At 47.3% G+C, this 14,592-nt stretch overlaps 2 protein-coding genes across 2 annotated transcripts in view; one reads left to right on the top strand and one right to left on the bottom strand.

Moving 5' to 3' along the window:
- Positions 1-1,780, top strand: part of LOC147063076 (voltage-gated delayed rectifier potassium channel KCNH8-like) — a 9,571-nt gene extending 7,791 nt beyond the window's left edge. The window contains exons 12-15 of the mRNA XM_085908998.1: positions 100-374; positions 830-936; positions 1,067-1,119; positions 1,199-1,780. Coding sequence (XP_085765124.1) covers positions 100-374; positions 830-936; positions 1,067-1,119; positions 1,199-1,780 — 1,017 coding nt within the window. The remainder of the gene's footprint in view (positions 1-99; positions 375-829; positions 937-1,066; positions 1,120-1,198) is intronic.
- An 859-nt stretch (positions 1,781-2,639) lies between these two features.
- cacnb3b (calcium channel, voltage-dependent, beta 3b) lies at positions 2,640-14,314 on the bottom strand. The gene is made up of 15 exons (XM_085921620.1): positions 14,291-14,314; positions 13,002-13,097; positions 8,134-8,247; positions 7,929-8,051; positions 7,728-7,849; positions 7,266-7,318; positions 7,082-7,101; positions 6,903-6,983; positions 6,597-6,655; positions 6,421-6,521; positions 6,206-6,357; positions 6,034-6,129; positions 5,780-5,950; positions 5,629-5,667; positions 2,640-5,551 (listed from the first exon to the last, which is right to left on the bottom strand). Exons 1-14 carry the CDS (start codon positions 14,312-14,314, stop codon positions 5,638-5,640), a joined length of 1,242 nt encoding a protein of 413 aa, XP_085777746.1. The 3' UTR covers positions 2,640-5,551; positions 5,629-5,637.
- Between the last annotated feature and the right edge of the window lie 278 nt (positions 14,315-14,592).

Raw genomic sequence — 14,592 nt, 5'->3', positions numbered from 1 at the left:
AAGGACTGAATGGGAAGCCATCCTACTCTGAAAACCGAATCAATTTAATCCAAGTGTTTGGATTCCATGACGTATCCCTGCTCATATTTCAAACTTAAGGCCGACTGCGAGAGCAACGGAGGGCTGGTGAAGAAGCTGGCCTCCATCGAGGAGGTGGAGGAAGGCTCCAACTCGGAGGGGGACCGCTCAGCTCTCCCCAAGATGCCACCGCTGGCCAGACTGGGCCGAGGCCTGCGCTCTCCCCTGCGCTCCCCTCTGCGCTCGCCGCTGCTCCCGCCCAGACCCTTCAGGCCAGCCGCCGACCACGATCGGCCCGCCGGCCCGCAGATTCCCGTGGTGAGCTTCAGCTGCCCGCAGCCAGAGCTTAGCCCTCGGTATGAATCCAATCGTTGATCTGCGAGCAGGCTGTTGAGTGTGTGGTCGTTTGGGCTCAGTGGGACTCTTCCAGCATGCATCTTTTCACAGCAATGAGCCCTTCTTCAAAAAGAGGCTTCAGAGTTTCATTGCTAGTTCCACTTGAACTTTATTGACCAAATAAATATCAAAGAATGACACTAACCCCAATTTGCATGGCCAATTACCAGACTAGCTATCAAGCTAAGTGGCTAGCAAATGATCTTGAAAGCTAGCAAAGCAAACTAGCTAGCATTGCAAGAATTTTGGTTCTTCCTGTAGTCGTTTGTGGTCTCCCTCTCATAGACCTGACCAGCAAGGTGTGGACATTTAAATTGAACAATGATGTCACCAGCCCATTAGGTTAAAATTGCTCTTGATATTTGATGACAGCCGTTTACGCTTTCTGTATTGCTCCTTTTTGCTCACGTTTCAGCTTTGTGGATGGCATCGAAGCAGACAATCAAAGCAGTCCAGATGCAAAGTTAGATTTTTCCCCGGATACCGCGGGACATTTTTTACCCGACCACGATTCGGTCCCAGGTAAGACATGAAGCAACACTTACTGCACGTTGACTTTTGAAAGGGAGGGATTGCGTCTAATGGCTTTCTGCCTGCGCACGCCATCCATCCATCCATCCATCCATCCATCCATCCATCCATCCATCCACAGACGAACACCTCGAGGGCGACACCATGCAGGCCGTCACAAAGCTAAAACGCGAGGTGAGACTTAACCTTGATTTCCTGGCCATCTGCCCGAATTTGAACTCTTGATTTCTTCCTCTCCGCCCACCCGCACCAGATGAAGGCTCTTTCCCGCCAGGTAACCGCAGTGAGTCAGGAGCTTCAGGAAATGAGCCGACTTCTCAAACCGCTTTTTCACAAGCCCTCCACCTTGCTGATCCCCGGCGCCGTAAGCCCGCCTCCCAGCATCTCCTCGCAGCACACCTGCTCCCCTGCGCCGCACGCAGATGAGCAACAGCTTCAATGCGTCCTGATAGCCGAAGCCTCGTCCCCCCCGCTGCTCCGATTGGCCGCTTGCGGGAGCACACGCGTGACAGAATTTGACCACCTTGACTGTTCCAATTCACCCATGGTCGCTCCTGCTAATCCTGCAGTTGGGTCACCTTGCTCAGCTCCCTCATCACTTCACAGTTCTCCACCTGAGCAAAGGTTTCTGCCGCTCCCCTCCTGGTCCTCCTCCATCCCTTCACTCTTATCATCCTTCACAGAAGCAACCTCCTGCAGTTTGTCCCCGTATTTCTGCCATTCTCCCCCCCAGCAGATGACCAAGGGAGCCCGGCCACTGGAAGGCCTCCCAAGCCTGCTGGGCGAGGCATCGCAGCCCACCCGGCTTAGCTTTGTAGATGAGGGGCGGCCGTGAGCGTAAGCGGCGACGAGCCACAAATCGCCGCTGGACCGACGGTGGGACGCTGGCATGCGATTTTTAGCACGTAAAAATGGGCCAGTGGAAAAAAAGCCCAAAAACTTTCATCAACAAATCCCCAAACCCCATAAACAAGGCAACAACGATGCTCAAGGAAGACATTAAAAAACACTCAAATTTTATGATCACCACAACACAACCTCAGTAACGCAATATAAATCAGCAACAAAAAAATGCAATGTTTTTTAAAGACAAGCATTTTTCACTAACTTACCATTGATTAGGTTCGGCCAAGTCCAGTCCAGTCCAGATTCAAACCATCAGGATCCTTCAAAATGGACCGTTTCAATCAAGAGGGACACACCTTAAACAGGCTGGAAGACCCCGCCCCCATCCTAAAGGACCAAGGACTGCTCCAAATGGTCAATCCGGGATATCACATTCCTGATAAATGACTTTATGATCAAATTAAATACAAAGGGTTCAAAGGGCAATAGGAGAAAGAAGCTTGATGTGATAGCATTTACAACTATTATGATACTACAGTATTTAGTTATTTAGAATAGCATACTGTATCATTGATATCGTCATATGTAGAATGTGTTTGTTTGGTTTTCATTTTATGCACATGATGGAAGGAATAAAACCACAAGCAAACCAAACTACTGAGTGGCAAAATAAAAACAGGTGAACCTTACTCCGCGATTCAATGGAGCATATGCTGCCATCTAGCGGACACACCGTGTAATTGCAGAATGGAATACTGTACGTTTCATTGCTGGCCTATCAAGCCTGAGACGGCAGATCCGAACTTAGTGCATTTATTGCATCATAAAGCAGACAAGAAAAATACAGTGTAGTGCAAACATACTCCACGATAGACCTGAGGAGGTTGATAGTCTCAGCCGTGTTTCAGGGCAATGCTCGACTTTGTATTGCATACGGAACCTCCTAGAAGAAAGTGTGCTTTTGCGGGCTTTTTGTTTGTTTGAGAACCATAACCATGTTTGGGTGCAAAAGTTGATAAGCAGCATATTACTGAATGATGTTACAGTGGCACCTCGAAGTTGGATCTCCGCAAACGTTCGGCAGCTCAGGCCTAATTTCGTGGAAGCAAAGAGTCAGCTCTGTCTGGCATTTTGGAACTATACAAGCTGTGTGCTTGAGTCTCGTGAGCTCCGCTAGGATGCCTAGCACGCTTTTAATGAATTGTATTGATTGTATATGATTAAGAATCGACATCTTGCTGGGGGCGCGAAAGCACACCGTCACGGGAGCGCCAAGATTTCACGCGCCGCGTAGCTTCAACTGGCATCCCTTCGCCTACATATGTAACAAAAGAAAAAAAATCACTTCAGATTTAAAAAAAGGCAAATGCAACCAAAATCCAATGGTTCCACTTTAAAACCTAATCGGGGTCCAACTTGGCAGTACCACTGTTTTCTAAAACATGCGTTCTGTTATCAATTTGTGTGCAGTTGGATAATCATCCTAATCACAACAATCCAGTCACGTGATCCTGCCGAGCCCTTCCGCTTAAACCGCAATACAATGATGTCATGCGCGTTACATTATTTACAAGAAGAACCAGCTGACGGGTGGTCCACGACAGGAGGCTAAATCAAAGAAAATATCACATGATTGACACTGGAAATATGCATTTCGAGTCATCAAAATGACCAAGTTGGGCATTAGCTTCATTCATATCACATACGGCTGGCTACCAGAAGACTCAAAGATACCACGACAGGTTGTCATCCTGATCACTTTTATGCTTCAAATGATACAAGAAAATGTCTTTTGGTATGATGTAGACTACATACCAAGTCATTTCCAATTTCAACACACAAAATCTCCCAAATCCATTCAAGCGCATAAGGAAAACTCATTTGTAATCGGCCACAAATCTTCAAATAGCATCAGATATCCAAGTTTGAAAGTGACTACTATTTACTCGGGTCATGTTGATTTGCTGTTACTTTTTTGTCTGACTAAGCATTTTTGGTGGTTGACAGAAACGTGTCATTGAGTGATTTGCATCCAAACCCTGAATATAAAGGCCTTTGGTCGAAAGGATTTGTTTTAACTTGCTTTTCCGACCTTGTTGCAGATGTGACTGACGTCAGGAAAGATGCAATTCAGTGAGCGAGCGAGCGAGCGAGTGAGGCCTTGGCAGTTGTACATCCATAAAAAGTGACAAATGGCGACAAGGAGCTTTGTTTCCCTTGCCAGTCTTGTGCTTGACATGCATGGCGCTGTGCAGAAAGATATGTCATGACATTACATTTAGTGTAGAAAAGAAACCATACAAAAAAAGGCTACAGCGGACCGAAAGGAAATCAAGCAACTGGAAAAATTCAAGATTCCGCCGCGCTGTGGACCGCTAGCGTGTCCACCGCTAGCATGTCGACTCCTAGAAACTATTTGTGCCATTTTCAGGAATCGCGTTTGGTTCGACTGGAATGTCAGCTCAGTACAGACGGAAGACGGAGTGAGTGAGTGAGTGAGTGAGTGAGTGAGTGAGTGAGTGAGTGAGTGAGTGAGTGAGTGAGGAGCCCCGGGAACGCTTTCGCCTGCGTTTGTCGTCTTAAGCCCACGACATGTGTTGACAAGAGAGATAGATGCGTGCGTGCGTGCGTGCGTTACTGCTCTTAGCGTCTGCCGTACTCCAAAATAGTACTAATAGAGTGGTTATTTACAGGATCAGAAAATGATTTGTTACTTTGTAGTATAATGGGATACAACTACTACCACAAGTAGCAGCATGAGTAGAAATATCCACAATTATGATCCACTAGTCATCATCATAGGTATATTTGAAGGAAAAGTCTACTTTTAAAAATACATCTGATCCAGATGATTTTATTTCCGTCAATTCAACTCTTTCCCCCCCAGTCCAGTACAAGCAGGTAATCTTTGTAATAGTATTGGAGTTAGCATTAGTAGTAGTGAATAGTAGTGATAGTACTACTAGTAGTAGAGGATAGTAGTAAATGGCGTAGCAGTAGTATTATTATTACTACTACTCCACCTTCAGCGATTACTACAAGCAGTAGTATGACTAACAGTAGTCAAAGTAATGTATACTAGTACTACTGAGTAGTAGTCATTACAATTTGTGATAGTACTAAATGGCAGTAGTAGTAGCAGTTGTAGTAAAAATAGTAGGATTACTTCTAGTAGTGAGGAGTAATAGTAGTTGTTAGTAGTAGTGAGTAGTAGTTTATTACTAATTAGTACTGCTTGTACTTATTAGTTGGAATGGCGATTGCAGCAGGAGTAATAGTAGTGGTAATTGAGGTGTTCCCGTCGAGCTTCACGTGTTGTGGGCTTCATTCTGACAGACAGACAGACAGACAGACAGGCAGACAGACAGGCAGGCAGACAGACAGGCAGGCAGGCAGGCAGGCAGCCACACAGGCAGGCAGGCAGGCAGGCAGGCAGACAGACAGGCAGACAGACAGACAGACAGGTGTCTCACCCTAACCAGTGTCAACTGTCAGTGTGTGTCTGTGTGCAGCAGAAGGTTATCAGAATGTGTAGAGAAAGCGACCCTGAGTTGACATGGAGAGCAAGTGACTTTCCCCTAGAGGGCAGCGGTGAGCGATCGCAGGATCTCCCTCTGTTTCACCCCAAACCGTATCTTGTCTCACTTCCGCACGTTCCAGCTGCTTCTGCCTTTTGTCCCTCTTCTCACTCGGGGTGGAGAGAAGCTGAAGCCGCCGCCGCCGCCGCCGCCGCCGCCGCTGCCGTGGCCGTGGTGGCTGCCTTCCACAGGAGGAGAGCACATGGCAACGTCAGTGAGTTTTGGCCATGGAATGTTGCAGCAGAAGAGGAAGACTCACCGCAAGTGGTCACTCGATTAACTCTTGAGTCTCAGAGAACTAGGAAACATGGTGGTCGTTAGTTACTGCTACTACAACTACTAGTTGTACATAGTATTCTTGTGCGGGTCACAATTTGCGTGGCCACGTGGTGGTGCTCTTGCCAACATACCTGTTGACTGGAGTTAGCGGAAGGAGGGGTGACGACGCTTTGGTCCTGGACCGGGTTGACGGGGGCAGAACAAGGTAGATGGGTGGCACGCCAGTAAATGTCCAGATACTCAGCCAGGTGTTCGCACGCGTCCTCAAGTTGGTTCTCATCCAGGATCACGTCAAACATCTCCTGGCGGTGGGAAAAAGGAATGCTTCGATGAAACTTTGCTCCGTTTGTTGACGGTTCTAAAAAGTAGCAAAAAGATGACATACAGGCGGACACTGAGCCAGCTTGTCCCCCGCCATCATCTGGACGTTCAGATGTTTGCTCTGCGACTTCCCTCGAGATTTGATCAGCCTGTGCAGAACCTGACAGTGCAGCCCACACGAGGAGTTAGTCAAAAATGCAGATTGCGGAAGCCTCTGAGGTGGCTTTGCGCTCTACTTTGGGCGAGGACACTTTGACGCAGACGACGATGGGGGCCAGAGAGGTTTTGAGGAGCTGCGATGGGTGATTGATGGTGTCCGCATCCAAGACCACCAGCTGCAGAGACTTGGCCAGCTCAAAGATTCTCTCGATCTCACTTTGGACCTCGGCTGAGAGTAGAATTGTGTGAAGACAAAGACACGGATGGCTGATAATGTCGTCGCTGCACTCACCCAGGCTGGAGCGCGTGTTGGATCGCTCCATGATGGCCTTCTTGTTGAGCACCGAGCGCTTGGCCAGCGACAGGTCAGCCGTCACCCGTGTGATGGAGATCCTACCAGAGAGACAAAGAAGCTGACCGATTGTGCTCCGGAAGGTCACGAGGGGCCATTTCTTTTTCTGTACCCACCTGCCGTCGAACCTGTGCTTCAGGAAATCAAACAAGGCTTTCTGCATCATGTCTGTCACCTGGAAGCGCATCCACACCAGTTAGGAATATGAACGAAAGCAGCAAAACCAGCCCTTTCAGGGTGGCGGCCATTTGGCCGTCGACTGAAAATGACATCACGGTGGTTGCAGCTCATTGGTTGTTGAGAACCCGACACCTGTGATGTCATTTTCAGGAAGCCACAAAACGGCAGCCCCCAATGGTGTCGAACGCCGCCGCGTTGGGCCGCAGAGAAGAAATGATTGACTTCTTCTTTGCGTGTCTCACCTCGTAGCCTTTCAGCGAAGGCCCCACCAGCACCACCGGCCGCATGGAGGGAACAACATCGTACGGGGGCACAAGTTCCGTCTACGCCAGAGCAGAGACAAATGACTCCGGATGCCATCAAGCCATGCGCAGCCACTTAAGACATTTCATTTCATTTCACTTCACTTCACTTCACACACCTGTTTCTGCTTCTGTTTGGCTTTCAGAACAAAAGGAGCAAACGTCAGACAATGCATGGGGAAATTTGGTCAAGCAAAAGGCTTTGCTAACGCTGGTTTGGAAAGGACACAGTGGATGGAGCGCTTTCGGGGGCTCATTAAATTTCCCGTCCCGCTACGGCTCGGCTTTGGGCGCTCTACGTACCTGCAGACGGCGGCGTGGATCTCCAGCCCCCGGATGACGCGTTGCCTCCTTTCCTGCAGAGCCACAAAATGCGGCCAATGAATCCCCCTCAGGCGGCAATTTGGACGCGATACCACAAGGAGGCGGGCCGTCATTAAAAGGTGTTGTGGAAATGTGGCTTTGGGGCAATGACAGCAGGCCGATGACGTCGACTTTGTCAACTGTGACGCGAGCCGCATTCAAAGTACACGCTTGGGAAGAGTGGGCCAAAGGCCTTCGTTTTTGTCTGCAACTAAACTAACTTGGATGAGACGAGCAGCGACACTTGCCTCCATCTCCATCTCGTGCCGTGTTTTAATATCCCAGGCTCCGAGCAATGTTTCTCAACATTCATTGAGCGAAGGCACGATCGTCACAATCCCCAGAATGCACTTCAGCTACAACTATGACTCTGCAATTCCATTTGCCTGTGTGACCTCTGACCTGGCCGCTGCCTTCTGCTCCTGTTTGATCCTGATGGCCTCCAATTTGACGGGGCTGGGGATGAACGTGATGTCGGCGCCCTCCTTCACCAGCCGACCGATCCACCAGTCATTGTTGTATTTCTGGAGCGCAGAAAATCAGACTTAGTCACTTGGAGTGAGCGGCCTTTGCGTCACGACAGAGAGATAGATGCCCTCTCACCTCTTTGATGTGCAGAAAGTCTTTGGTTTCAAAATTAATGGCTGCGCCTTGGACCGGACAATCTTCATCCAGGGCCCCACAATAACTAACATTGGTTTTTACCGCAAAGGCCACTGGTTTCGACTTTCCCCCCCAAAAAAAAACAAAAAAAAGTACATCAACCGAGCGTCGTCAATCATAAGGACAAGTACCGTGGTGATCTCACCTTGGCTCTCTCCAGCTGCAGCTGAGCCTGGCGCTCGGCTTCACGCCGAGGCGCCTCCTGATCGTCCTCCAGGGACAGGTCGGAATCCGAGGGTCGACTAGTATAGGAATCGGCCTAAAAAGAAAAAATGGCTGCTTTCGAATAGTGTAAGTGACACAAATGCTTGAAATAAGGCTGATACCTATACTGATGTCTGTCTGGTATCGGTACACGCAAAAGTGAATTTCTCTTCATGTGCAAAAGTCCTAAAAATAAGTCCAGGGTCCATTTGGGGTATTTTTAGTACTCACTGTAGGGGGTCTAGTTTACTGAAGACAAAACGCTGACTGTTAATGGCTATTAAATTACAATCAAAAGGAATTAGGGTTCCAATATGTTGCTTTGCAAAAGCTCAACAATGAACTCCCCTCAAATAGAAGAACTTCAAAGCAGTTTACATTTCATCACATTTTTTCCACTGACGCCTCATGAATTCAAATTAGAGCAGTCCAAAAGAAGGCTGAAATCATCTTTCAAGCCATTCAAGTGCCCTGCCCTGCCCTTTCCTGCCCTGCCTTGCCCTGCCCTGCCTTAACCCTGCCTTGCCTTGCCTTGCCCTGCCCTGCCCTGCTCAAAACAACACGGAAGGTCTGCTTTCCAAGCAGTGCCACGGAAAAACGTGCAACTTTGTTGCGACTCGGTCTATATATAGAAGCGGCGGCAGGGGAAGGGGGATTCGTGACCGACCGAGAGTCCGCCTTGCGGAGCGTGGCAACAAAGACGACCTACCTTGTTTAAGATGAGTCCTGTCGCGCTGGAGTCAGACATGACTGCCCCCCACCTCCCCTGTGCTTGCGGTGAGGGGGGGGGGGCAGCATCAGCCTAAGTGCTTCACAGCTGTCATTGCCGCTTTGCCTCCAGTCACGAGCGATGCAGCGGCCGCTCGCTCGGCATGGGCTCCACCCCAATCTCCAGCATCTGCCTTTGCGGCATCGCAACGTCGCTCGCTACTATGAGGAGCGGCCAATCGCTCGTTCAGGAAGGTCGATTCATTTCTTTCTATGGTGGATGTCGGTTCAGCCCGGAAACTAAGTCATGAGCGGAGCGACGGAGGCATTAGTGCCACGGCGCAATTTGGCAAATTGCAGACAGAAAAGTTTTTTTTTCAAACTAGGAAGCTGATTAAGGATTGACTTGGTTTGGTCATTTCACCCTTGAACAGCAATTGAAAAGTCACATTTCCATTTGAAGACTGACTGAAGATCATCGGTCTGCCGTTAGTGATGCACAATTGGGCATAAGCTGCGAGAAGATGAAGAGAGAAAAAGTGACAATGAGGCTGAGCTTAGAAGACATTTTGTCAATCTCTCTGGAATGGCAATGACTCTTTCAAAAAGCATTTGGTTTTTTTGGATGATGCTGCGGTCAGGCTGTTGTGTTCATCTTTTTACTTTTGGCGTAAAACGCAATTCGCACTCATTTTATTGCCATTTGCTGATCATGTTCAACAAATGTTGTCACGGGAGACTTTGGCCTGTGAGTGCTGATATAAAAACTATCAATGCTAACTGTTAGCATATGAATGGTTTGCTAGCATGAAGCCAAGTGGGCTTTTCCAAGGCAAAGATATCCATTATTGCCGTTTTTTGTTGGCTTTACAATGCGGAATTGTCTTTCTCCTCTACTGGTAGTGACATGAAATATCCCGAAACCTCTTTTTTGACGTTCGGTGTTTGCCAAAGAGCTGTTCATTGTGTAACACCAATTGAAATGCTCATATCTCAAGCTAGCACTCGCAAGTACAAGGAGAAAAATCGACGGAAGAAAATCACACTCGTAATCTCAAGGTACCACTGCACGATGACTTCCTTTTGTTTGTTGAGTAAATAAAAAGGTACGGAATGTCATTGTATCCTTCCATTTCCCTGCATGTAGCACTGAAAGAAAAACATCTTTCAGCTTTCTCCAAGGCCTCCCTCCATAAGCGCCTTGTACGCAGGCCCGGGGCACTGACGGTGCTACTTTGGTGTGCACCATCTCATCTGCCTCATTTAAGGTTCCTTGGCGAAGAATGAAGTGCACTCCATCCCGGCTTTTAGCAAAGCATGTCTTAAGGGCTTTATTCTGACATGTTTTTTAAATAAAAAGGGAACCAGCGGGGGCACACACACACACACACACACACACACACACACACACACACACACACACACATTCTTTGGAGCGGCCAATACAGGCCGGGGTGACTATTTTCATCATTAGGGCTGAAGATGAAGCAGGACTTGGGGGGGCAATGCCGCCAAGCGAGTGAACAATTGGCCAGAGAATAAAGACAACTAGGCGAAAGAGAAGAGAAACGAGGAGAAAATAACATCACCAAATGCTCATTTGCTGCTTCATCCAATGTTAAACTAAGGAAAGGAAATGATGACAAGAGGAGGAAGAGAAGATGGCAGCCAAATGTGAGGAGATTAGCACAATTTGCTTTTGTTTTATTCTTCACTCAATCTAATTATAACTCAGCGTCGTTCGTCTCTACTCTTCGCATTCCTCTCGTTTTTCTGCCATCAACTTCTGATTGATGAATTGCCCGAAGAAAAGAGCAAAGCAAATTTGACACAGCTATCTTGACTTAGTCCATCTAAATGAGAGCCGGCTTCCCGTACAGTAGACACAAACAAGAAAACAAGAAAAAACAGTTGAATATTACATTGCGCAGTCTTGTTTTATCCTGCCGCTACTGTCATGCGGGTGTCTTTTTTTAGCACTTGTCACAAGAGGCCCCAAAAAACACACTGACGGAAATACCCAAGTAAGGCAGCGAGAGGTGAAGGCGCAGTCCGAGTCCATATCCAGATATTTGGATCTTGAAATCATTCTCATTCAATTACTCGTGACAGAAGGGATTCTAAAATGATTTTCTATTGCAGAAGTGAAGTGAGGAGGAAAAAAAAGCCACCTCGCCCTCTGCGCACAGGGGAAGCTGAGGCAGCATTCCGGGCAGAGGTGGATCATCGCATCCCCTGACGATGCAACCAGAGTCGGTCGGGTTGAGTGGATCAATAGGAGAATTGCACAAGCGGAGAAGCTTCATCCTGTCCCGAGTAGCTCCACCCTGTTCTTGCTCTAATGTTACCTCGGGGTGATCCTGCAGCCAATACGGACGTAGCGTCTAACCCCCGCCGATCACAATGTATGGACATTGGTGACAATATGCAAAAAGAGGGAGAATATTAAAAAAAAAAACTTTTTAAAATGGGTTTACCTCGCCAGCCGGCTTTTAACCCATCTAAATGTATTATTATTATTATTATTATTTTAACAATGATTATTATTATTATGTCCAATGAAAGAGAATTACACAACAACTAGCTTAACTAGCTGTTCTGAGTGTTGTTAGTCACCTAAATGTTGAACAGAGACTGTGATGTAACCAAGTCAAATTCCTTGTTTGGCACGCTCAAACATGGCCAATAAATTCTTCTTGAATCTTATATCTTAATGCTAACAGATCATGTGAAATGTCGGAGGCACGCTAACAGAGATTAGCATCAACTATTATATATCTTCACAAAGCAAATTGAGCATGCAACAATACATGCTATTACTCTAACGGTACTGCAAACGTTTTTACTGTATAAAAAAAAAAGATAATAATAATAATGTGTGATGTTGTGATAAGCGGAGGGTCAGTGTACTTTCAAGTCATTGCGAGAGCACCTTTGTTTGCCACCACGAACAACAAGCCCACATGGTACGGCCTGGCCTGGCCTGGCCGGGCTGCGCTGCGCTGCCATCTTGCATTAGCCATCTGCAAAGTCCAACGCTACTGATGCAATAAGGACGCTGATGCTTGAAACAGCGAGCAAGCCTAAGATCTTCACAATTCATCCTTACCGAGGCTGCCCAAGATCTACTTTGCAAGCAGCCGACCTCCTAAGATTGACCAAGTGGCAACTGCTGCCATCACTATCAAATCGCTGTTTATGAACCATTTTTTGTTGTCTATTTGCTGTCAACGAGACATATAGAGTTTTTGTCATAGGACACCAATTGCTTTTCTATTGCATTTGTTTTTGCGCTTTCCTCCTGTGCCTGACAGCCCAAAGTGGTGTACATCAACCCTAACTAACTAGTCCACATGGAGCTGCTCACATTCAGCTTTGCCCACTGCAGCATCCTTCCCAAATTGCACGTGTTTGCAACTTTCGCTGACCCCATTCCGGCCGGCTCTGGGTTTGAGTTGGGCCTAATTGACGGAGGGAATGTCAGACTTATCAATACGTAATGGCGCCCTACATAAGCAAGCGCATAACCTAGCATTTAACGTGAAAGCATCTCAAGTGCTGGCTTGGAACATTTGCACTGAGTTGACAGCAAATTGCTCGGAACCACCCAACATTGGAAGATAAGCAGAAGCGCTGTTTTCAGGCAGGAATCGGAATGGTTAACAATGCCAACATTGCTGGTTCATCAACTTTAATCAAGGCATCGCGCATTGATGCACGCGGGCGGGCACGCACACAAAGCAAGCAAGCACTTTGCGCCTGCCTCACGGGACAGACAGGCGGGCTTTTAGTGCTCCGTCTCATGCACTATTTAATTGAGCCCTCGCGGTCCCAGATGCACTCGTTTTCCCTCAAGCAACTACGAATATCGGACATCTTCACACGATGCCACGGAATGCCTTATGCTGACGACCAAAGGCGTCCCTTCCTTCCTTCCTTCCTTCCTTCCTTCCTTCCTTCCTTCCTTCCTTCCTTCCTTCCTTCCTTCCTTCCTTCCTTCCTTCCTTCCTTCCTTCAGCCCGTGAAAGTTTCAATCCACGAATGTTTTTCCCACATCATCCAATGCAGCAGACACGGAAGCGAAAGCATCACAGTACTTACTCCGTGGGAGGAGGTGGGAGAGCATCTCTCGCTCTGGCTCCGGCTCTGGCTCTGGCTCTGGCTCCGGCTCGGGCTCCGGCTCGGGCTCCGGCTCCGCTAGGCGGTCATGGTGCGCTCTCTCTTCGGAGCAACACTGGAGTGCACCGTTCGTTCTTTCTTTCTGGTGGACTTGGCAGCCCTGCAGCCCCGCCCTCCCTCGACTGCTGTGACGTCAGCAAGCCTTCTGCATCTCGTCCTCGGCCGCCTCTCTCCTACCTGACAAAAGTAACACGATTAAAGAGCAAACATCAGCTTTCGACTAACAATATTTCTGGAGCCGATTCTGTGTTGTTTCTTTTTTATTTAATTGTATTTAGTTTGTTACAAACAGTGATGCCGGCAACGTTTACAGTTTACGTAGCGTTTACAGTACCAACAAAACAGTAACTTAAAGTAGAAATCAAGTCAACAATTTTCATTCAAATAATAAGCTGTATGTGCCCACACTTGTCTAAACATGGCATTCTGGTTCACATTGTATTTGTGAAATTTGAATTGAGCAGAAAAATGAGCTCGTTTTCATCAATCTCCCGGGGCGGCCATTTTGACAACGGCTGTCGACTAAAAATGACATCACAGCTGCCTTTTGATTGGCTGGCTTTCACCGATGCGGAAATAGTTTCAACAGCACTACCGATTGCTTGTGTGCAGTGCGTCTGTCTACAAGTCATTGCATGGATGAGGAATTTAACCATTTGAAGAAAACAAATCATCTGTCTTTTTCCACGTATGCCGGCTCCTAATCCGCATCGTGTGCTATAAACAGCTCCACCCTTGCTCAGCTAAAGTGCTATTGTACTCCATAGGTTCAAGTGTCAAGCCAAATAAACCAAAATCAATAAATGCATACAAATAGAAAAGATGACTGTGCCAGTTGTGAAACTCACCAGCCAGCAAAGATTCATAATTTATAGGACGGGTTGCAAGGAAACAGTGTGATGGGGTGGGGGGGTGCAACCAGAAAAGAAGGAGCAAGGCATCCATTCCAATTCCACATGAGCAGTAAATGTGAATAAAACATGAATGAATGGAGGTTTGAAAGTTAAACAGAAAATGGCTTCTGTTTTGGGAACTGCAGCCAAGCATGGAGTGCACATGTCAGTCTGTCCCATTTAAAGCCTCTGAGGGCAGCAGAGTCCTGCTGCTGGTGCATTATGGATGCGCGTCAGCTATTTTAAGGCATCGGCAGGGTAGAGGGTGGGGTGTTGTGTTTTCAGTGTTTGAGGAGGGATGGGGGGGGGAGAAAACACCTGGTTGGTGTTGAGTCTTTTCATATCTGATGACTGCAGACTTGAGATGTGATTATAAACACTGAATATATAATGAGACGTAAGGAAAATATGATCGAGTTGCATTATCATTATGACTGGGCCCGCTAAAGCAAACAATTTCATCTTTTTTGTTTTGAGGAACTTTTCCCGCAGCTCACTCCATATTTGGTTTAACCACTTTCAACAACCTTAAACACAATCCACACCCTTTGACTAAGAAGACTTCTCAAATTTGGAATTGAATTTTGCAATTGAATTCTTCTTCTTCTTCAAAAGTAGAG

The sequence above is a fragment of the Syngnathus leptorhynchus genome, chromosome 1, assembly GCF_054491065.1.
Source record: "Syngnathus leptorhynchus isolate UIUO chromosome 1, UIUO_Slep, whole genome shotgun sequence".
NCBI lineage: Eukaryota > Metazoa > Chordata > Actinopteri > Syngnathiformes > Syngnathidae > Syngnathus > Syngnathus leptorhynchus.
This window is presented reverse-complemented; position numbering and strand designations above follow the sequence as displayed.